This window comes from Euphorbia lathyris, chromosome 2 (assembly GCF_963576675.1).
Source record: "Euphorbia lathyris chromosome 2, ddEupLath1.1, whole genome shotgun sequence".
NCBI classification, from domain to species: Eukaryota; Viridiplantae; Streptophyta; class Magnoliopsida; order Malpighiales; family Euphorbiaceae; genus Euphorbia; species Euphorbia lathyris.
Window position 1 is genome coordinate 26,243,770 of NC_088911.1, and position 21,727 is coordinate 26,265,496.

Here is a 21,727-nt window from a genome sequence, read left to right on the forward strand (position 1 = left end):
ACATTGTCGAAGACCTTGGAGTAGGTCCTGATCTTAACAGCTTTCCCTTGGCCAGAAGTTTGGCCAGTTTTACCATTGCTTGGTGTAGAAGGGTTTCGTGAAGGTTCATCGGAGCTGGACTTTTGGTGGCCGGCACCGGAGACGTTGAAAGACAACTTAGTCATTCTTCGAATATGGAGGAATTAGAGGAATTTGAGAGAAATGAAGTTCTAAGTGATTTCTTTGCCTTAAGAATTGATTAAGCGTAAAGAGTAAAAGATGGGGAAATACCCATAATTTATAGACGAAATGAACGGTGTGGATCTTAATCGAATCCATGTGTCAGTTTTGCCTTGGGATCATGTACCGACAATGATCCTGGCATTTATGACATATTACGGCGAATACGTCATCCTAGGCTATACGCGTGCTTTGCATTTATGCTAACGGATTAATCACTCAGTATTTAGAATGTCAAGCGTTTGATATTCTGAGTGGTCAGTGCAGTAATTAAGGATGATTTTAAGTTCAAGTTCTAAACTAATTTACTCAGTATGCAAGTTTTACTCAGTTATTGTATATTCAGACAGTTCTGATGAGTAACTCAACAAACAATAAATCATTCAGTATGTAATTCACTCAGCATTCATATTCATTTAGCACAGGAATTCACTGAAGAGGATTAAACATACCAATTGCTTCTCTCAGTATGCTGAACTGCTCACGAGCCAGTGGATTCGTGAAGATATCCGCAAGCTGTTCGTCCGTTGGGACAAAGGTCAGCTTGATCTCACCCTTGAGTACATGGTCTCTAATAAAGTGATGTCTGATGCTGACATGTTTTCATTCTGCTGTGTTGAATTGGGTTCTTGGACAGCTCAATTGCACTTTTGTTGTCACATTTGACCTCAATTGTCTTCGTTTGAACACCATAATCTTCAAGTTGTTGCTTGATCCACAGGACTTGAGCAACACAATGACCAGCAGTAATGTACTCAGCTTCAGTGGCGGACAAGGCTACTGACGCCTGCTTTTTGCTGAACCAGGATACAAGACAGCTTCCTAAGAAGTGGCATCCTCCAGAGGTGCTTTTACGTTCCAGCTTATCTCGTCCATAGTCAGCGTCAGTGTATCCGATAAGTGTAAAATCATGAGTATTTGGATACCACAAACCTGCATTCACTGAGCTTTGCAAATATCTAAGGATTCTTTTTACAGCAATGTAATGAGATTCCTTAGGGTTAGATTGATATCTAGCACAGTAGCATACTGAAAACTGAATGTCCGGTCTACTGACTGTTAAGTAAAGTAGAGAGCCTATCATACCTCGATATAACTTGCTGTCTACTTACTTACCATTCTCATCTGCGCAGAGGACAGTGTCAGTGCCCATAGGAGTGGATATTGGCTTGCAATTTTCCAAGTCATATTTCTTTAAGATCTCCTTGGCATATTTGGCTTGACTGATGAAGATGCCATTGTTTCCTTTTTTAATTTGAAGACCGAGGAAGAAGTTGAGTTCTCCCATCATAGACATTTCAAACTCAGTCTGCATTTGTTTGCTAAACTCCTTGCACATTGATTCGTTAGTTGCACCAAATATTATATCATCAACATAAATTTGGGCCAGCAGGGTATCTTTACCCTTTTTCTTAATGAATAAGGTTGTATCAGCTTTGCCCCTGACGTAATTTCTAGTCAGCAGGAAACTGGTCAGCCTCTCATACCAAGCACGTGGTGCTTGTTTGAGGCCGTACAGAGCCTTTTTGAGTTTGTAAACATGGTTTGGGAACTTAGGGTCCTCAAAACCTGGAGGTTGATTTACATAAACCTCCTCGTTTATAACTCCATTAAGAAATGCACTTTTGACATCCATTTGGAATAATTTAAAATTCATGTAAGATGCATATGCACATAATATTCTAATTGCCTCTAGCCTCGCCACTGGGGCAAAGGTCTCACCGTAGTCTATACCTTCTTGCTGACTGTAGCCCTGAGCTACAAGCCTTGCTTTGTTCCTGACTACGTTTCCTTGTTCTTCCATCTTGTTCCTGAAGACCCATCTTGTTCCGATGGTCTTTTGACTCTTTGGATGAGGCACTAACTCCCATACATCATTTCTTCGAAATTGATCGAGCTCCTCTTGCATTGCGTTCATCCAGAATTCATCGTACTCAGCTTCAGTGAAATTCTTCGGTTCTTGTACTGAGACGAAGGCAACATTGCTGAGGTACTTCCTGAGTTGATTCCTCGTCATCAGGGTATTCCCAGCAGAATCAAGGATTGCACTTTCGGAGTGCCCTCGTGGAATCCTTATTTCTTTGGGTAGATTCATGTCTTGTGCTGTTCCTGTTTCAACAATCTCTGCAGAAGTAGATGGATCAGTAAAAGTAATCTTAGGTCCACTCTTACTCTTGGTCAGCCTTTTCGTGAATGACTCAGTAGCTGGTTCTGAGTCAGCGATGGTTACTGAGTTTGGATCATCTTCGGTCAGCAGCTGGTATCTACCTGCAGGGTTAGTTTCATCGAACTCTACATGTATTGACTCTTCTAAAACTTGAGTTCGCTTATTAAAAACTCTGTATGCTTTGCTGTTTGTTAAGTAGCCCAGAAAGATAGTTTCATCAGCTTTTGAATCAAACTTTGCTAAGCTATCTTTGGTATTTAAAATAAAACATCTACAGCCAAAGGCACGAAAGTATCCAATGTTGGGCTTCCGTCCTTTCCAAAGTTCATAGGGGGTTTTCTTGAGTATAGGTCTAACTAGAGCCCTATTAAGAATGTAGCATGCTGTGTTAACAGCCTCTCCCCAAAAATACTTTGGAAGCCTATGCTCATCCAGCATTGTCCTGGCTATTTCAACCAGAGTTCTGTTCTTCCTTTCTACAACCCCATTTTGCTGAGGTGTTCTAGGAGCAGAAAAATTATGGTCAATGTCGCTGGCTTCACAGAATTCAACAAACTTTTGGTTTTTGAATTCTCCACCATTATCACTACGGATATGAGCTAATTTTAGGTCTTTTTCATTTTCAATTTTCCTAACCAAATTTGAAAATGTCTCAAAGGTCTCATCCTTGCTGGTCAGCAAGATAACCCACATATACCGAGAGAAATCATCTACAATGACCAAGGAAAATCTTCTTCCACCCAGACTCAGCAGCTGGACTGGACCAAAGAGATCCAAGTGTAGTAATTCTAACGGACGTTTAGTTGAGACAATGTTTTTACTGTGAAAAGATTGTTTGGTTTGTTTTCCAGCTTGGCAAGCGTGGCATAATTGATCTTTTTGAAATTTAAGTTCAGGCAGTCCCTCAACCAATTGCTTTCTTGCTAGTTTGGCCAGGAGGTCCATGCTTACATGACCAAGTCTCCTGTGCCATAGCCAGGAATTTTCTTCCTTTGTTACTAAGCACACAGTTTTTGAAAACTTTTTCTCTAAGTCTAGCATAAAGACATTATCTATCCGAGGGGCAGTTAAAATTAACTCATTAGTTTTACCCTCGTATATTTTACATCCAGTAGCATCAAATATAACTTTTCTCCCATTGTCACATAGCTGAGCTACGCTGAGTAAGTTATATTTGAGTCCGCTGACTAGGGAGACAGATTCAATAGTAGGATTACCTCCGATGGTTCCTGAGCCTACTATCTTACCCTTCTTGTTGTCTCCAAAACTTACACTCCCTCCTCGTTTACGTTCAAACGTGATGAACTGAGTTTCATCACCCGTCATATGCCTTGAGCATGCGCTGTCAATATACCACATCTTTGACTTCTCGGCACATCTCAGGCTTACCTGCATTGTAGCTAGTTACTTTTAGGTACCCAATTCTTTTTGGGTCCTGACTTGTTAGGTGCGATAGGTATATCATCATATTTTATTTTATGGCGACATACATGGATAGTATGGCCATTCTTTCCACAGAAGTCACAACTGACCTTCTGTTTAGGATTTTTTACTGACTTGTCAGCACCCCAGTGCTGAGCGTGCCAGCACACTTTAGTAGTGTGTCCTAACTTCCCATAAAAGTCACACTGGACTTTTCGCTGGGGATTCCATCTCTGCTGAGTACCTTGGTACTGAGTTCTCAGAGGAATGTTATTTTTCTCAGGAACCTTTAGTTGGTTCTGGATGGTTGTGACGTCCTTCCTCAGTTTCTTTGAAACTGACTGGACTTCAAACACATACTCATGCATGATCTTCATGTTATCATGCAGAGTCGAATTGTCCTGAAGAAGGTATCTGAGGTCACTTAGTTTGACCTCTTCCACCTCGTCACAGCGCCTGCTGAGTGCTCTAACCTTTTTATTACACTTCTTAACAAGTGTATAGAGATCACTCAGGGCATTAACCATATCGTTTCTGAGCTGGGGAAGAGAAATTACCTCATTTGATTGCTCTTCATCATCTGATGCGATGGATGGGTCAGCATGCTCAGAGACGCATGGCTCAGCAAGTTCATCAGCCATAAAGCATATCTTTGCTGACTCGGTGGCCTCAGTTTCTGTTGATGAAGATTCATCACTGTCACTCCAAGTAGCCACCATTGCCTTCTTCCCACTCTTCTTGTCTTTCCTCAGCGTGGGGCAGTTCGACTTAATATGGCCAGCTTGATGGCACTCAAAGCATATAATGGGCTTTGAGCTGTCCTTTCTATATTTGCTGTCGCTTGAGTCAGCCTTATACTTATCAAACTTTTTGTAAGGCTTTTTAGAATATTTGTCGTTCTTCCTGAACAGCCTCTTCATCTTTCTTGTGAACATGGCCATCTCCTCATCATCAGTTGAACTCCCGTCAGTGGAGTCAGCCTTCATGACAAGTGACTTCTGCTTCTTGTCATCAGATTTTTCCTTCACCTCAAAGTTTTTCATGGATATCTCATGGGTCAACAATGAACCGATGAGTTCGTCATATTTGTAGGTGGTTAAATCCTGAGCTTCCTCAACTCTATCTTCTTTGCTTGCCAGTCTTTTGGAAGACTCCTGAGTATCTTTTTGACTTGTTCTTCCTCAGTGAAGATTTTCCCAAGTCTCTTGAGCTCATTAATGATGTTGGTGAACCTTGCGTTCATGTCTGAAATGCCCTCATCATTGTTCATCTCGAACAGCTCGTACAGTCTCATCTGCTGATTCACCTTGGATTCTTTTACTTTGTTTGTTCCCTCGTAGGTGACTTACAGCTTCTTCCAGATCTCTTGTGCCGACTCACAACCTGAGATTTTGTTATATTCTGCAGCATCGAGCGCACAGTGAAGCATATTGATAGCCGAAGCATGGTTTTGAAGCTTCTTAAGATCATCCTCTGTCCATTTGGCCTCAGCTTTTATAACTGTTTGGCCAGCCACACCCTCATCAGGTACAAACGGCCCTTGGACTATAGATAGCCAGGCACTCATGTTTCTAGCCTGAATGAAGTTTTTCATCCTATTCTTCCAGAAGGTATAGTTTGACCCGAAGAATAGGGGAGGCCTAGTAATGGACAGCCCCTCAGGCAGTATTTGAGTTGTTTGGTTTCTAGGGAGAAACCGAGTGCTGTTTTCGCCCATGGTAGGGATCAGCTCAAGGTTGTTAGACCTTTTACAGTGAGCTTTTAGGCTCTGATACCACTTGTTGGTCCCTTATTTAGTTGCAAGTATAGTTCCAAGGGGGGGGGGGGGTTAGGAACTATTTAAACTTTTTCCAAACTTAGGCAGACTTCTTTTACTAAAGAAAAGGTTTGAACAGCGGCGCTGAGTAAACAGCAAGATACTGGCTTAGTCAACAGGTGACTAGGTCAGTTTCTTAGCTTGAGTCAGGAGATAGCACTTAGAGTCTATTCCTGAGCTCTTACGTTTTAATGCGCACAACTCAACTTGACCTCTTGACTTGGTCAGTTTTGATTGTTTCAGCAAGCAATATAAATAAGAAGTCAAAGGTTTAGAAATACTTCACTCAGCAGATTTATCCAGGTTCGGCTTCTTCTAAGCCTACGTCCTGTCCCCGGAACACGTCCGAGATTTCAAATCCTCTACTGAGCTCATTAAAGGTAGAGCCTCAAACCTTTTACAATATCAGCAATTGAGTATGACAAGAGTACCTTCCTCTATACTTCTACTCAATCCTAATCTCTCCGCTGAGTACTTAAAACCGAGTACTCAGCCTCTCCTTTCTATCTCTAGAAATGATAAGTGTTTTTGTCCTAATACAAATATGTGCTAAGACACTTTAGACGATTTACAATCACTCTGGACTTTTACACAGATATGAAAATGTAGTGTAAGAATTTTGCTTTACTTCTAGCTTGCAGAACTTGTAGAGATTTGGTCAGCGTAATGGCTTGATCAAGTTCTGTGTATTGTGAAGCTTGTGATGGCACTATTTATAGAGACGTCTGGTCATTCGGTCATTTCGAATTTCGAAATAACCGTTGGAGGGAAACAGCTATGTGTCGTTGTCATCCTGACTTGCACAGAGCTCTCGGCCAATCACAATTGTGTATCTTCTGTCATCGGTCAGCACAGCAGATGGTCTCTCCTTTTATGGTAAAGTCAACTGGACAGCATACTGTGTCGTCTGAACTTTGCCAAAAGAGGAAACACTTTGTCTGGAAGTTTTCCTTTGCCAGCTGCTGTCTTGTACACTTTGTCGAGACTACTTAGCAGCTTCATCTTGAAGTTGTTCCCGAAGGTCTTCTAGATCCTTCCGATTGCTGAGTTGCGTTTTGAACAAAACGGCAACGTCTTGATATATGCAGGCCGAGTGTACTGAGTTGTTTGACTTGGGCCTTGGCTTCCGTATTGGGCTTGGGCCTTCCAATCCTTATGACTTATAACATTTATACTCAACATTTGAACAAACACATTAGTAGAATAAATCAAAGCATTTAAACTTAGTGTGTTTAGAATATGTATTTTAACAATTTTGTCAAATCAAAATTATGTAGAAAGGTGTTTCAACAGCAGCAACAAGTTTTCTTGTGTCAATACAGCCAGTCCATAGAAAATTCCTAATACAATTATTCATCATTTTCAAAAGCGTCATTGGCCACTTGTAAATAATGAAGGAATGAACAAAAGCCCCTGTCAACACTGACTTGATCAAAGTTAACCGACCCGCAAATGAAAGAGAAGTTCCTTTCCATTTACTAAAATTAGCCAAGAACCTATCCGCAAGAGGCTGTAAATGACAACGCCTAGGAGCTCCGATAAAAAGTGGGACGCCAAGATAAGAGAAAGGCAACCCTTACAGTCGTATGCCAATTAAATTTGCCAAAAAAGCAGCACGTTGGGCTGAAGTATGCTTTCCAAAATACACAGCCGACTTTCCCCAATTAACAATCTTCCCTGAAAGAAGACCGTAAAACTCAAAAAGTTTTTTAATAGTGCGCATATTCCGGATGGTAGCTTTGCCAAAAAGCAATATATCATCAGCATATAACAGATGTGAAGGAAAACAACCATACGGGCAAACAACATATTATCAAACTCACCACTTGCTTCTAATTTAGTGATCCAACGACTGAAGAAATCCTCAGCAAGACCAAATAAAATAGGAGATAGAGCATCTCCTTGACGAACCCCACATGAGCAAGTAAAATAGCCCCGAAAATGGCCCCCAACAAGAATCGAGACTCGAGAAGAAGAAAGGATATTAAGGATCCAGTCTCTAAACTGCAATGAAAAACCGAAAGCCTATAATACTACAAGCAAAAAACTCCAATCCAGTGTATCAAACGCCTTTCGAATGTCAATTTTCAAATCCATATTACCGCCAAAACAACATTTGTCCAAGGAATTAATCCCTTCTGAAGCTACAGAAATACAGTGGTGGATACTTCGATTTTTTATGAACCCGAATTGGTTTTCAGAAACAATGCAAGAAGCAATAATTGCAAGTCTGTCTGCGAGAATTTTAGAAATAATTTTAAAACTAAAATTACTCATAACAATTGGTCGATACTGATCTACTCGGCTGGTATCCTCGACTTTAGGGATAAAACCATGAGATTAGAATTCATACCAGGAAGAATATGACCGTTGTTAAAAAAACTTTTAACCATATTACAGACATCAGAACCAACAATGTCCCAAAAAGTTTGGAAAAAAAACCCTGTGAAACCATCAGGCCCAGGTGCACTGTCTTTATCCATACTAAAAACTGAAATCTGAATTTCCTCATTTGAAGGACATCTCGTCAAATCAATATTGTCTTCTGTTGTGACAGATAAGTCAAGTACGGTCTTATTATTTCTTGGCTAGAAATGTCCAAATTTTTATGCCTAATACCCCATAAATAGTTCTAACTGTATACGAACAATAATCAATTTTAGCTCGAATGGTTTGTAGAGGAACCCTACCCTCTCTAATCCATTCGACTCGTGCAATTTCTTTTCCATCAAGACGTCCCGCAATTTGTACTTGAATTCCTTTTGTATCTGCCTGTTCAATTAATTCAATAGCTTTTTTCATTGCTTTACGAAAAGAAACTTTATTCTTTAATTGTCCAGCTATAAATTCTGCAAGAATATTAGGGTTCCTATAAGGATTTGAAATTCTTGTGATAACAATATTGAGTTTTCGGTTTACACAATTAAGTTCTTTTTGTACATGTATCTGTAATTCTTCAATTCGTTTAGGTCTACTTTCTATTAATAATTTTGAGAATCCCATATATATTATGACCTGAATCACATCGATTCGTTTTTGAATCTCTATACGTGCAATTCCATCAATGCCAGAAGATATTTTTGTATTTTTTTTACAAAATCCTTGATACAGTTTCTTATTTTTTGATCTTCTTGTAGACCCTCAGAGTAATTTTTTGGTTGTGCAAACCAAAAAGAAGACAATATTGATACAAGTTAATCATAAAAAACTGCATAAAATGCTTACCGCGTTATTAAAACAAGATGTAAACAACCCGTAAAAATACGTATAATTGCTTTATTTTATCAACAAACTCGTTTGGAAAATTCGATTTAATAATCGAATAACTGTCAAATTAATCAGTTCAAATTTTCTGTTGTACATGAGTAAAATTGAATTGGCTTGACAACCTAAATGGTAAAATTGCATCATTTCATATGTTAGGATAAATATACACGTTCCCAAAAAAAACGTTAAAGGCGAATTTAACTTTATCCAAATAAAATAGCCTTAAACTAATTAAATAGTTATTTTGTATTTATCATAGCTAGTAACTTCAATTCTACTACAATTGTCAATTACCATATATAATTCAAATAGCTACAGTATGAGTTGCTCAATCCTCTCTTACTTGGCCACCAAAATCTTTCCTTTCCGAGATGGGATGATTGGTAAAATAACTTGGAAAAAATAATATAAATTTACTTAAATATTTTTATTTGCTTACGCGTTTCTAATTTATCAAAGTGAATTATTATTTACCATCCTCAAACTACTAGTTACCGCTCTTTATTGAACAATTTTGTCTTTTTCATATTTTTCTTTCAAAAATTATGAATGGTTTCTCTTTTTTCGATCAAAATTAAAATTCTGAAAATAATTGATGAGTTACAATCCGTGAACTTTGGAAATGGATGATTACGACTCGAAGAAATTGGACTATTTGTCATGAAAATATACATTATTTCCCCTAGGCGATCATGGAAACCGCATGGCCATCGGCCAGGCAGTCACGGAAAACGCTTAGCCAATGTTGAAAAAAAATAAAAAGGGCAAAATTGTCCAATAGCTAGAATGCATTCTCTAGAGTGATTACTTGATGATGTCATAGATGGAAAAAGAATTTTTGATGCAAGAATTGAAGAGAAAAGAAGAAACTTGTCAAAGGACAAGACAAAACCAAACTTGTTAGATGACAAGACTCATATACGTTGAACATCAGCAGAGATGAAAGAACTCCAAATTCCCATTTTAATCAACATTGTTTAACTCATCTTCTTCTCTATTGGGTATTCCTCTGTTTTTCTCTCATCTTCAACGGAGTAATATAAAAGGTTAGGTGAACAATATAAATAAAATTGGTTGTTGGTTCTTTCTTCTTAATTCTTGCGTAAAAAGTTCTTTTTTTTTATCTATCTATGAGATCGTAAGTAATTTAAATCTGTATATTTTGATCTCTCAATGGAAAATAAATACAAAACTATTCAGTTTCCATTTTTTTTAATTAAGCTGAGTAAGAAAAAAACTAAATTGATGTTGGAAATTTTAAGAATAAGACCGAATCAATGTTGGACTTGACATTTGTCTCAAAACCTGAACCCAATCCAACTCGACCCGCATTTATTATATATATTATTATTTCTTTTAGCTATATGTAACGAATGTTGAAAGGAAAAGACGACATTTGGTGGATTATGATGTTTGTAGTAGATGTAAAACTCATGTAGAAACCAGTTGCCATGTTCTTAGAGATTGTGCTGGGAGTAAGGCTGTGTGGAGGAAAGTTCTGCCTGAGCAGTGCCTATCTGCCTTCTTTTTCTATTCTGAACAAGACTGGTTTAGTAAAGGTGTTGAAGGGAATTTGTTGGCTGAGCTTGAACATGGAGCAATTCTGTATGCTGTGGTCTGTCACCAAATTTGGCATTGGAGGAATGTTGAGGTTTTTGGAGATGGAGCGGTTGTCATTCCTAATTTACTGGCTTTCTTCTTCAAAAAAGTTAATTCTATTATTTGGAGTTTCAAAATTGATAGTATAGCTGGTTCTAACCATATGTCGACTGTTCATCTAATTGGCTGGGATAGACCAGGTGAGGGGATGGTCAAGTTAAACACCGATGGATCGCGCAAAGAGGATGGAAAAATTGTTGTCGGTGGTGTTTTGAGAGATGCAAGGGGTGTCTGGGCGTCTGGCTTTGCTCAGAATCTGGGTTTGGGATCCTCTTTTATTGCTGAGCTTTGGAGTATTTTGTCTGGCCTTAGGATAGCAGAGGATTTAGGAATTAGGAGGCTGCTTGTGGAGTCAGACAATCTCAAAGCTGTCAGGATGATTTCTGATAAAAGGACTTTGTGTTTAGAGAGTCGAAATTTAGTTAAAGCCATTAGAAGGAGTTGCTCCTCTTTTGATTCTATCAACTTTTGTCACGTTTACCGGGAGCAGAATCGGGTGGCTGATCGACTTGCTGCTGAGGGGCATGAGAGGGTCTTGGGCATTTTTATTTTATCTTCTCCTCCTGATTTCATGTTACCTTTGCTTTCTGATGACGTTGTGGGGGTTAGCTTTCCTAGGCTAATCCCGGGTTAATTTTTGTTGGGTTGTTTGTTTGTTTTTCCTTTTCTTTTTCCTACCAAAAAAAATTCTATTATTATTTTTTAAAAAAATTTAATTTAATATTTAATATATTAAAGTTTTACACCATATAGACGTGGCAGTGTATTTCGATTGCGTAAAAAATAAATACTAGTTCAATAAATTATGGTTTAGTATATTACTAGCATCCTGAGCTTTTCCATAATAGTAGATTGGTTCCCTAAACTTTGCAAATGTCTCACCAGCTCCTTGAACTTGATTATTTCGTATCACCAATTCCCTGAACTTATCCATAAAAGTATATTAGCTCCCTGAAATTTATAATTGTCTCACCAACTCCCTAAACTTGCTTATTCGGTAACAACTAAATACAAAAACCATAATACTAACTCTATAATCCTCATTCATTCGATCTTTCAAACCTGCAACACTAACTCTTATAATAGGTTGAAAGATAGGAGAAGAGAAAAAATTACCTCTCGGACAGATGAATATGTATTTTTAGAATTTAGGTTTAATAGGTTTTTGTATTTAATTGTTATGGAATAAGCAAGTTTAGGGAGTTGACGAGACACTTATAAAGTTCAATGAGCTAATCTACTTTTATGGACAAGTTGCGGGAGTTGGTGATATGGAATAATCAAGTTCAAGGAGCTGGTGAGACACTTACAAAGTTTAGGGAGCCAATCTACTATTATGGACAAGTTCAGGGAGCTGGTGATATATTAGGCCATACATTATAAATCACATGCATATGATGAAGGGAAATTAGATAAGCCTCGGCACAACAGAACTATAAAATTTTATCTATTTTATCTATTTCCCTTTACCCAAGATCCATTAATCGTTATTTCATATAAAGAGAGATTAAACATATGTATCTTGGTTGATGAACTATCTACCGTTGCAAATGAACTGCCCATGTGGATATCACGTCAATCACAAATACAAACAAAAACAAAACTGAAAAGTTAGTAATCAACCAAAATAGCAACCAAGTGTAGATCGCCTCTAACGGTATCCACATGAATTAAGAAGCGAATGAACAGAAGAGATAATTTTGTCGAATGAGGGACGAGAAGAAAATCATATTCTTCTATTGTGTTGGCCGAATTTCTATAGGCTAGGGGGGTCTATTTATAGTCTTTAATTTATTGAATCCAAATTCCATTAGGTTTAGTTAATTAGATTCCTAACCACATTAGGTTTTCTAATTAGATAATAAAATGTATTTATCAAATATTATCCATATCAAATATAAATATATTTAATAAACACTATTCTAATCCCATTAGAATAATTAATTAGGTTAGGATAATAATATAGATGTATAATCACATTTTATTATCTAATTAACATTATTCCTTTTAATTGATTTAACTATAATTATAACCTAATTATATTTATCTAGGCCTCGTTTGTTTGGGGGAAAATATTGTGTTCTGGAAAATTTTATGCAGGGAAAATATTGTGCAGGAAAATAAAATATTTTTCTGTGTTTGGCAACACTGGAAAATGTTTTTCGGTGTTTGGCTACAACACTGGAAAATATTTTCCAAGCACTAAAAATGTGAAAAAACTCAAAAAAAAAAAAATGAAAATTTGTTAAAAACACGAAAAGTAGAAAAGTGCGAAAATCACAAAAAGTAAAAAAAATATTAAAAACATGGAAAACATGGAAAAAGTGGAAAAACACGAAAATGTAAAAAAAATAATGTTAAAAACACGAAAAACGTTTTTTCACATTTTTGACATTTTTTGTACGTTTTCTCGTGTTATTAACGTTATTGTGTTTTTTTGTATTTTTTCTTTATTTTTCGCGTTTTCACATTTAGTTTTTCGGTTTTTCCCTTTTTCACGTTTTCTTTTTTTTCGCGTTTTTTATTTTTCTCACTTTGTTACTTTTTCGTGTTATTCACGTTTTCATGTTTTTCGTATTTTTCATGTTTTTGTGTTTTGTTTCCATTTTTTCCTCTTTTCATGTTTATCGCGTTTTTCACTTATTGTCATATTTTTGTGTTTTCGTGTTTTTCGTATTTTTTCACGTTTTCGTATTTTTTGTATTTTTCACGTTTTTGTATAATTTGTGTTTTCTCACTTTTTCGCGTTGTTCATGTTTTGTGATTTTTCAAGTGTTTGTTTTTTTTTGCGTTTTTGTGTTTTTCACGTTTGTTCACATTTTTAAGGTTTTATTGGGTTTTTTTTTCATATTCTCGTGTTTTGTAACGTTTTTCACATTATTCATGTTTTTTCGTGTTTCAAATTTTTGTATTTTTACATTTTTTAATGTTTTCCCCATTTTTCTCTAAACGCGTATGTTTGGGGAAAATGTTTTACCCTTTTGAAAATGGTAAAATATTTTCCCTTATTTCTTCCTTCATTTTCCATTGACTTGCAACTTATTTTCCTTTGACTTATTTTCCTGCCCAAACAAACACTGGAAAATTGGAAAAATATTTTCCTGCAGAATATTTTCCCTCAAACAAACAGAGCCTAAATAAATCAATTAATTCATCTAATTAATCTACTATAACTTTCACCTCCCTTGGTTTCTCTCGCTTTAAATTCACATTTCGTCTCCCGATCTTAATTCTGTGTGTGATCCATTAGGTTCTTACCGTAGCTAGCCGTATATGTTTATTTAAATTAATTTAACCGAACTAATTTAATCCTAAATATATAACAGAATGAGTGCGCAGACTATTTTATCAAAATCGTCACATTCCCCTAGAGCGATAAGAAGTCAGGTTGATTCCAATGTTTACCTTTCAATATTAGGTCCAGTATAATTCGATCATTCACCAGCTATATCCTTAGACGAATTTGTAACTATGGAATATGTCAAGTTACATATAATGAGACGTCTGTTTTACTTGTTCAGGGAGAATTAACTCTGAATAGATAGGTTAAATGAAATCTTCATTTCTACTTTAATCTTATCACGTTGCAAGGATTTCCAGTTAATTCTTACACAAGAGGCTCTTGGATATATCTTATATCTATCAGGAGTGACGAATGCTCAATCTAATATTAACTACCCTGCAATTACTTTATGTGATACCCAACCATGCTCTCACACACCTCAGGGCTCCCTATAATGGATCGTGCTTACACATAATTAAAGCATCACACTCCATAATCCAGAATCACTTATTAATGTTTATTTGAGTCTGAGGATTATTATACCTACTAATACCATTTGAGTTGAAACATGTGACATTAGATAAATCCATCCATCTTGTTATCTTAAGTCGAGTCCCCAATCCTAATGACCTCCTTCACCGGATTCGTGTAACTGTCTAGATATCTCCATATCTAAAGCTTGTAAGATTAGCTTTCTGTTCACAACAGAAGACATTATTACATACAAGCCTCAACAGTATTATGTTAATCCCATAAACACATTACTTGACTTGGGGTTGTTTTAAGTTTATCAGTTTATTATAAAGTTCTGTCTTACTTCATGCTTGTATAAACACTTTATGATCACTTAAATAAACTTTGAGATTTCTTTTATTTAACTTGATTATAGTTTTGATAAAAGATAAGTGTCTTTATATAGTTTAACATTCTATATCTTATAAAACAAACGATAATAATCGATTCATTTACAACTGGTTTATATCCTACAATAATTGACTATAAGACACTAAACCCCAACATATGATACATCATAATATGCATTTTTGTTTTAAATTACAAAATAAATCTTTTGCGCCAATTAATTTTTTATACAACATTCAGGCTCGACTGGGCTCTAACCCCAGTTATGTATGAAGGAGTATATGGGAATCAATCGGTATATTGGAAAAATGAATTCACTAGCGCATTGGTACAAGCCAAAAGGTTCAGATTTCGGACCCTTGGCTGATCCGTGAGGAGGAGTTTAGGGTGCAGTTCGATCGGGTTGAGGGGATGGAAGTTGCTCGTGTGTGATTTATAGGTTGACGGAACCCGTACATGCGATAGAGGAAAATTGCTCAATTGGTTAAATAGTGCATAAGTGGAAATTATAAAAAATATAAGCATTCCGTTGGGAAGCTCGGAGGATAGATTGATTTGGCACTTCACTAAAGACTGGTGCTATTCCTCAAAATCTAGCTATCATGTTCTGCAGAGGAACGACAGGGCTCCGGTGGGAAATTATAATTGGAATTTTATTTGGAAGTTAGACACTCCATCGAAGGTATAGATGTTCATATGGAGACTGGAGAATAATTGCTTACCTACGAGTTATCGGTTGTTGTGTGAGGTGGAGGTTGAGCTGGGATGGCATTTATTGGTGGACTGTGTGTGAGTGTTGGCAGGCTGCGGGGATGGATCCGCCGAATTGTCACTAAAACGGAATAAAGGAGTGGTATTTTGATTTTTGTAGTTGAAATGATGTTGCCAGTTACAGCAAGGCAACGACTATTCTTTGGACAATTTGGGGACAACGGAACTCGCAGCCATGGAATTAGAAACATGTATCGGCAGGTGGTGCAGTGACAACAGGACTGGGTTTGCTGGGGGAGTTTATAGTTGTGCGATTGCGCGAGGGAGGTCTCAGACAGGAATGGGGGACGAGGGGACGGGGTAGAGAAATTTGGAGAAGGCCGACAAAGGGAACGCTAAAATGAAATTTGGATGCCGTTCTGTTTACTGTAGCTGGACGTAACAGAGTGGGAGCAGTGCTACGCGATAGCGAGGGGAAGGTTTGCATTGGATAAGCGATTGGACGGAAGGGCTATTTACGCCAAAAGTTGCAGAGGCAATCACTCTCAAAGCTTCTATCCAGTGGGTGATTTCCTTAGGATATCCAAATGTCAACTTTGAGGTCAATGCGAAGACGGTGGCGGATAGTTTTAACTCTACCAAAAGTGACTTATCTAAGGTTGGAAGTATTATTAGAATATTATCTTCTCAATTTTTTGATTTTAGTGTTATTTTTGCACCTAGATTAGCGAATACAGCAGCTCATGCAATCGCAAGGCTTGCTTATTCCAATGCTAGTCTTTTTACAAGTTCTGTTAACAGTCATTCTTTGTAAGAGCATTGTGCATATTCTAAAATATATATATATATATATATATATATATATATATATATATATATATATATATATATTTTATACAACATTACTTGGTGAACAATTAAAATATGAGTATACATTGCGTATGTACTAAACTATGATTGCAAAAATTTATATTTTATAAAACTAATTCATATTTAATTATCTGATTATATATTATAAAAATACTTTTAATTTAATTTTTATAATACAAATATATTAATAGGACGGTAAGATTGAGCTTGAGAATTAGTTATTTTAATTCTAATCAGACTCAGCCCGAGTTGAGAACGATATGAATATAGTATGAGCTGGGTTGAGCTTCAAGAAAATATTTACATATCAAATCGGATTAGATCCGATCCTAGTACGGCCCAGTCCAACTATGAAGAGGTCTATTTCACAAGATAACGGACCATTTTAGGCAAAGCGTACAAAACGCGCAGTTTAGTATAAAGTGGCAAAATGGAAAGTTGAAGCACAGTGCTTGGTGGGAGTACGTCTGGAGTGGTTGCTTGCTGCTGAAAGTTGAAGCAAAAGGAAGAAAGGAATTGCTAATCAAAGGTTGATTGTTCTCAGCAATGGAGTTCGTATCTCTGTTTCTTCCCTTTTTCGTTTTGAAGTTCGTTATTCAATTAAAATTCCCTGATTTTTTAATCACTAGAAGTATTTTCCACGGAACCATCATTCGCCATTACTACCACCACCATCATCACCATTGATCCATTCACTCTCTTTCTTCAATTTTCGTTCCACGATTCAATTATTTCACAAATTTCTAACCAATTTTGCTTATTCTGTAAATTTTACCGGCCCCTTCTTCACTGTCGAGTGTCAGAGAATTTCATCGAATTTCGATTATTTCTAGTTTGCTTTCGCATCACTAAAAGGTATAGTGATTCTGAATTCTACATTTTTGTGATAGAATTTAGTTGTCAGTACCATTCAATTCAACCTGCAAAAATGCGAGGTTTATTCTCAGCTAAAACCCCACCCACTGCAACGCCATTGCACATTTCCCTCCCTCAAAACGGCATCCAGATTCATAAAAACGACAATAGAACGCCATCTCCGCTCCTAAATCGAACCCCGTCGCCTTCCTCTTTCAATCCTATAGCCATGTCCTCAAAAAACGTCCCAGAAAAGCTCCTTGTAGACGAATCCTCTTTGGATAACCCGGATCTGGGTCCCTTTTTGTTAAAGCTCGCCCGAGACACCATTGCTTCCGGTGATAACCCGAAGAAGGCATTGGATTATGCTTCTCGTGCGTCGGTTTCTCTTGAAAGGTGCTCGGGTTCGGCGCTGGAGCTGACAATGAGCTTGCACGTGCTTGCGGCGGTTTATTGCAGTTTAGGCCGGTTTGATGAAGCGGTTCCGGTTCTAGAGCGTTCCGTTGAGGTTTTGGATCCTACTAACGGGTTGGATCATGCGCTCATGAAGTTTGCCGGGTCTATGCAGCTTGGTGACACGTATTCTGTGCTTGGACAGTTGGACCGCTCCATTTCATGCTATGAGTCGGGTTTGAAGATCCAGATTGAGGCTCTCGGGCAATTCGATCCGAGAGTTGCAGAGACATGCAGGTAAATTCATTCATTTACCTTGTCATTGTCCAACTATCGAGTATCATTTGTCCAATTTTATTCTTAACAGGAATAATCTCTTAATGAGTTGGTATGCGTATCTATTTTCATTATTTTCATTATTTTCATTGATAGAAGTATAGTAAAAAGTCTCATATGTTCAACATTTTTCCCTGATTTTGGGTCATCTATGGATTTGCAGTTGCATTATTATTTGGCATAAAGATGAGAATCCATTTCAAAATACTTGATATAGCATGTTAAATGATTATACAATTTCTTAAGTCATAGTTTTCAAATCAAAGATTTTCATTTTGTGAATCGAATTGAATTGTAAAATTTGGTTCAAATTCATAATATTATAAAAAAATAAAATATTTATTATGTTAGAACTTGCTAAATTATCAAATATCAACTAAGTACTTGAAATTCAAATTTAATGCAATCCTAAATAAAACTAATTCAAATATTAGTCTAGAAATGCAAATCCACTGTGATAGAAATATAGAATTGGAAAGTCATAACAATTGTAAGATAAGTATTCGAATGTTAAATAACACATGGATACACGACAAAAAAAATTCAATGCTTTGACTGAAAAATGAAAGTAGAAATTCTTAGAAAAGTAAAACGACTTGTATTTTGATAAAAAAAAATCACTTTCTAAAGGGACGGAGGGAGTAAAAAGATATAACTACTTCAGATTTTTTTTTTCTCATAATTCTTGAATCGGACTACTTGGCCGATTCACTACCGAGTTGTCGAATGTGATTCCTGACCAGTTTAGATTCAGCCTATAAAGTCCGCTCAAAATGGAGTCAACTTGACTCGAATAGTACAAATCTTATAACATTGGAATCAATCAAAATATAATTTAAGCAAGCTAATTTAAAAGTTCCTCTTGCCAGATATGCTCTTTTTTTTTTTTTTTTTTAAAAGTTTGCGCAGTGCGCTTACATTAAAGAAGAAAGAAAAATCCCCACCAGACCCGGATGTGATTCGAACCCATGACCTCCCAAGGCATAGGTAAGCTCTCAACCACTAGGCTAAGAGCTAATTTAAAAGTTCCTCTTGCCAGATATGCTCTTAAAAAGGACCAATAACCAAAGTCAAAAGGATCAATAATCGAAATATAATTTAATAGTGCGACTCGAGTTGAGACGGCTCCATTTCGAGCCGACTCTATAGGCTGAATTAAACTGATCAGGGATCAAATGTGAATCGGACGCACTCAGTGGTGAATCGGCCGAGTCGGCCAATTTCACCAATTCAGAAATTATGAGAAAAAAAAATCTGCAGTAATTGCTTTTATTTATTTCGGAATATGTAGAGTTCTTCTATTAAAGGAAGGAGAGGATCACATAAAAAAAACAATCAATAAGATTAAAAAAAATGAAAATTCAAAAAATCATAATCAAAATTCAAAAAACAGAACACAATTTACAACAATTACTGTGACTTTTCAATTCCATATCGTTAGGTGTTACTACCCTTTCTGTTCCCCTATCTTTCTCTCTCCTCTTCTTTTAGAGGATAGGATTGGGGTTAGCTTCTCTAGGCTAATCCCAGGGTAGTTGTTTTTGTTTGTTTTTCCTTTCCTTTTTCTACCAAAAAAAAAATATATATATATTTTCATACTTCCCATTCGACACTTTTGAGAATCAACAGATATTATAATCCCATCGTGGTGCATGTGCATTTCTAGACTAATATTTGAATTAGGTTTATTTAGGATTAGATTTGAATTTTAAGTAATTGGTTGATATGACTTTTTTTTTTAACAAATTAAAATTGCATTTCTAGACTAATATTTTATGTTTTTTTATAATTTTATGAACTGAATCTTCCGATTCGCGATTCACAAAATGAGAATTTCGATTCACGAGTCGAATCTCAATTTGACAACTATGATTGATTCATTTAGTTATGGTAAGCTTATTTATGTTCCTCTCATATTGTACTTGCATGTTTCTAAGTTAGTTGCTTTTCACTATGAAAATGACAGGTACCTAGCTGAGACCCATATCCAAGTAATGCAGTTTGATGAGGCTGAAAAACTCTGCAAGAAGATCCTTGAAATTCATAGGAAACAAAATGCACCAGCATCCCTTGATGAAGCGGCTGATCGGAGGCTTATGGCTCTTGTCTATGAAGCAAAGGGAGACTACGAGTCTGCCCTTGAGCACCTCGTCCTTGCTAGCATGTCAATGATTGCTGCGGGTCAGGATAATGATGTTGCTGCTATTGATAAATGCATAGGCAACATTTATGCGTCCCTTTGTCGCTTTGATGAAGCTATCTTTTCCTACCAAAAAGCCCTAACAGTCTTCAAGTCTACCATGGGTGACAATCATCCTACTGTTGCATCGGTTTTTGTTCGCCTCGCAGATTTGTATCACAGGACAGGCAAGCTGAGGGAGTCTAAATCCTATTGCAGGAATGCCTTGAGAATATATGCAAGGCCAGCTCCAGGAACTCCAACCGAGGAGATTGCTGGTGGTTTGACAGAAATCTCAGCTATCTATGAAGCTTTGAGTGAGCCTGAGGAGGCACTGGAGCTCTTGCACAAGGCAATGATGCTACTGGAAAACAGGCCTGGACACTGTAGCAGAATCGCAGGAATTGAAGCGCAGATGGGGGTGATGTTTTACATGATTGGTAAGTATGACGAGGCCCGAAGCTCTTTTGAGAGTGCTGTAGCAAAGCTTAGGGCCTGTGGGGAGAGTAAGTCGGCTTTCTTTGGGATAGTCCTGAACCAGCTGGGATTAGCCAGCGTGCAATTGTACAAAATAGAGGAGGCAGCTGAATATTTTGAAGAAGCAAGGGAGATTTTAGAGCAGGAGTGTGGCTCGTGTCACTTTGATACCCTTGGAGTGTACAGCAATCTAGCAGCAACTTATGATGCATTAGGGAGGTGAGAATTCTCCCACACTTCTTCCATTCGAACGTGTTTTTAGTTGTTTATTTTGCATGTCTACCGTTTCAAGTTGCTCTCTGCTTTGTTTTTTCTCATCTTTTGATTGAACCATATTGTTATCGATCATAAAAAGCGAAATCCTGTTAGTACATCCTGCATATCAGCATCAGGATACTGCCTGTGCTGTTGTACATAAAAATGATTTTTGAAACCGAAATTTACAATCATCATTCAGTACCTCTATAAGTTTAGTTAGTTTTATAGTTGAAGATTTGATGATGAAGAGAGAAATGGGGTTGTTTTACAGGGTAGGTGATGCAATAGAGATATTGGAGTACATACTTAAGGTAAGAGAAGAAAAGCTTGGAACAGCAAATCCAGATGTTGATGATGAGAAGAAAAGGTTATCAGAGCTCTTGAAAGAAGTAGGAAGGTCTCGGCTCAAAAACGGAATATCTCTTAAGAATCTCCTCTATTCCAACTTTTGAAGGTTGTGTTGAGGTCTGTCTGTGGCAGAGTTTCTACTTTCTAGTTTGTAATACAGAAATTTTGAGATTAATGGACTAGATATTTTATCTGATGTATATGTTTATTCCTACATACATACAATATATCTAGGCAATGAAAATCTCATTTATATATACTTATGCTGCATAAACAGTTTTTGTCTAGTACTGTTTTATTTTCCTTGTCTCTCACTTCTCATATTATGTTGCATTTATAAACTTCTTATGCATTTATACTGGTATTTACATATTATGTAGCTTTTTAACTTTCATATATAGTTAACAGATTAATAGTTGCTATGAAGCTCTCTTGTTCTGAGTGAGTTATTCATGGTGAAAGATTAGTTGGCAAGGAGTTAAGTAAATGGATTCATATTGGAAGACAATTTCAAACTTTTTTGGTTGTCGAGTTCATTATCAACATTCTTTGTTGCGATTAGTGTCCAAAGCAATGGAGCATAATTTCAGACCTCAGATCGGCGCC

General features: G+C 36.9%; 1 protein-coding gene and 1 pseudogene across 2 annotated transcripts; one reads left to right on the plus strand and one right to left on the minus strand.

The window, feature by feature from the left end:
• Positions 1–8,188: 8,188 nt before the first annotated feature.
• LOC136216766 (small ribosomal subunit protein uS3c-like) lies at positions 8,189–8,791 on the minus strand (annotated as a pseudogene).
• A 7,873-nt stretch (positions 8,792–16,664) lies between these two features.
• Positions 16,665–21,430, plus strand: LOC136217475 (protein KINESIN LIGHT CHAIN-RELATED 1-like). 2 transcript variants are annotated; one of them, XM_066004075.1, is made up of 3 exons: positions 16,667–17,820; positions 19,826–20,734; positions 21,045–21,430. In XM_066004075.1, exons 1-3 carry the CDS (start codon positions 17,204–17,206, stop codon positions 21,223–21,225), a joined length of 1,707 nt encoding a protein of 568 aa, XP_065860147.1. In that variant the 5' UTR covers positions 16,667–17,203; the 3' UTR covers positions 21,226–21,430. The 2 variants fall into 2 exon arrangements, with proteins under 2 accessions (XP_065860148.1, XP_065860147.1); XM_066004076.1 differs by lacking the exon at positions 21,045–21,430 and having other exon boundaries at positions 16,665–17,820; positions 19,826–20,738.
• Positions 21,431–21,727: the final 297 nt, after the last annotated feature.